Source organism: Cannabis sativa, chromosome 6 (genome assembly GCF_029168945.1).
Source record: "Cannabis sativa cultivar Pink pepper isolate KNU-18-1 chromosome 6, ASM2916894v1, whole genome shotgun sequence".
Lineage (NCBI taxonomy): Eukaryota > Viridiplantae > Streptophyta > Magnoliopsida > Rosales > Cannabaceae > Cannabis > Cannabis sativa.
In genome coordinates, this window is record NC_083606.1 from 21,825,106 (window position 1) to 21,827,637 (window position 2,532).

At 39.0% G+C, this 2,532-nt stretch overlaps 1 protein-coding gene across 1 annotated transcript; it reads right to left on the reverse strand.

The window, feature by feature from the left end:
• Positions 1-472: 472 nt before the first annotated feature.
• LOC133039209 (uncharacterized) lies at positions 473-2,532 on the reverse strand. Its single transcript, XM_061118047.1, has 5 exons — positions 2,405-2,532; positions 2,153-2,318; positions 1,035-2,065; positions 822-923; positions 473-686 (listed from the first exon to the last, which is right to left on the reverse strand). Exons 1-5 carry the CDS (start codon positions 2,530-2,532, stop codon positions 473-475), a joined length of 1,641 nt encoding a protein of 546 aa, XP_060974030.1.

Genomic DNA, 2,532 nt, shown 5'->3' on the forward strand with positions numbered 1-2,532 from the left:
TACAACTGCTACTTTGACTTTCCTTTCTTACGAGAAAGGTTCTTTTATCAATTATCTGGAAAAACTTTAAAAATTTTAAAGTGGGGTGGGTTTGCAATATATCATGTATTTTCAGATGGATTCCAGTTAATCATAACACACATATATGCCCCTCAAGTAATTTTAAAGAATAAAACTATGTAATTACTTGAAAATAATTCAACTTTATTAACAATTGAAGTTTAAAATATTACACCAGAGAAGGTGATTACAGCATTAACTTACTGGTAGTAGGGTCACAAATGCTCCACGTTCCAGTGGTTCTTTATTAGAGAGTCATCAAGCCGAGCTAATTTATAAACCCTGATTCCTACTATTGCCTCGATCACATGAGGACCCTCACAATTTGGGTTAAATACTCCTGCAGATGCATCTCTCGTGTTTACGAACACTAGCCTCAGCACCAAATCACTGACATCAAAGAGCCTTTTTTTCACTTTTTGTTGAAGTATCTCGTAACTCGGTGTTGATAAGCTGGATTAGTAATTTGCGAATTAATACGTTTTTCCTCAAGTAGATCCAAGGACAATTTCAAGAGTTCTTGGTTTTCTTCTTGGTTCGTAATATTAACTTTTATTGGCAGCATTGCTTCCGAGCCAAATGGCAGTGAGAATGGAGAATGCCCTATTACTGTTTTCTCAGTTGTTCTGTGAGCCCAAAGTAGTTAAGGTAGTTCATCGACCCATTTACCTTTTGCAGTGTCCAACTTCTTTTTGATAGTATCCTTCAAGGTTTTATTAACAGTTTCTACCTGCCCATTCGCTTGAGGCCTTGATACTCACGAGAAGCTCTTAATAATCTTGTTCCTCTCGCAGAACTCAATGAATAACTCTCCATCAAACTGAGTTCCGTTATCGGATACTATCTTAATGGGTATACCAAACCTATAAATTATGTTCTTGACGACAAAGTCAAGAACTCTCTTGTAGGTTATGGAAACTAGAGGTTCAGCCTCCATCCACTATGTAAAGAAGTCGACAGCCACCACTACGTACTTTGCTCCTCCTCGCCTTGTGGGGAGTGCCCCAATCAAATCAATCCCCCATATTGCAAATGGGTAAGGCGAGGTCATCATTCTTAGCTCTGTTGGTGGTACGCGAGGTATATGTGAAAATCTTTGATATTTGTCGCATTTTTTGACAAATTTGCGTCTGTCTTTATTTATTATTGGCCAATAGTATCCTTGTCTAATTATCTTCTTTGACAAGCTTTGCCAACCTGTATGGTCTCCACAAAATCCTTCATGGATTTCTTTGATAATCTTGTTTGCTTCTGTGGGGAGAACACACTGTAGGAGAGGCATTGAGTAGCCCCTTTGATACAATTTGCCTTCTACTATCGTGTAGCGAGGCACGGAATACAAGAGTTTTTGTGCCTCATTTTTTTCAATTGGAAGTTGCCCGTTGAGAAGATAATTAACTATGGGTGTCATCCAAGTGGGTGAGCTATCTATTATCTCAACTTCTTCCTTTTCACATTTACTCAGCTCGTTTAACATCTCCACCGGTACCAAGTTCAATTCATCAAGTTCGTTCTGCGAGGCTAGTTTTCCTAAGGCATCGACATTAGAGTTTTGTTCTCTTGGAATTTGTTCAATTTTAAAATAATCAAACTTTTCCAAGTTCTTCCAAACCTTCTCTAGGTATTTTTCCATTTTTAAGCTTTTAGCCTGATATTCCCCTAGGACTTGATTTACAATTAATTGCGAATCACTATGGCATATAAGATTTTTGACCTTTAACACTTCAGTTATCTTTAAATGAGCAATCAAGGCTTCATACTCAGCCTCGTTATTTGAAGTGCCGAATTGAAATCTGAAGGCATAGTGAAACTTAAAGCCTTTTGGCAAAATTAGTATCATCCATGCACCCGAGCCATGCTCGTTAGATGCTCCATCCACGTACAACTTCCAAGTGTCTGCGTCTCGCTGAACAAGTGGATCTTCGTCGGGAGTTATTCCCTTTATCCGGAAATCTGCCAAGGCTTGACCCTTGATGGATGTTCTTGGGTGATAAGTTATGTCGAACTGCCTCAGTTTAATTGACCATTTTATCAATCTTCCAGAAGCATATGCTTTTGATAAAACTTGTCTCAGGGGTTGATCAGTTAACACCTTTATCGGATGTGCCTGGAAGTAAGGCCTTAGCTTGCGAGATGCATGAATTAGGCATAAGGCAAGTTTTTCAATTGGGGGATACCTTGATTCTGCCCCCAATAACCGTTTAATAACATAGTAAACTAGTTGCTGGTGCTTTCCCTCTTCTTGCACTATTGCTGCACTAATCGCATTTTCCAAGACAGCCAAATAGAGGAGTAAAGTTTCTCCAGTTATTTGTTTCGCCAAAACTGGAGGGTCGACAAATGCCTCATAATGCTTTTAAAGGCCTCCTCGCACTCTTCTGTCCACTCAAACTTTTTGTTGCCTCGCAATGTATTGAAGAACGGTAGGCACTTATCAGTTGATTTTGAGATGAATCTATTAAGAGCTGTCAT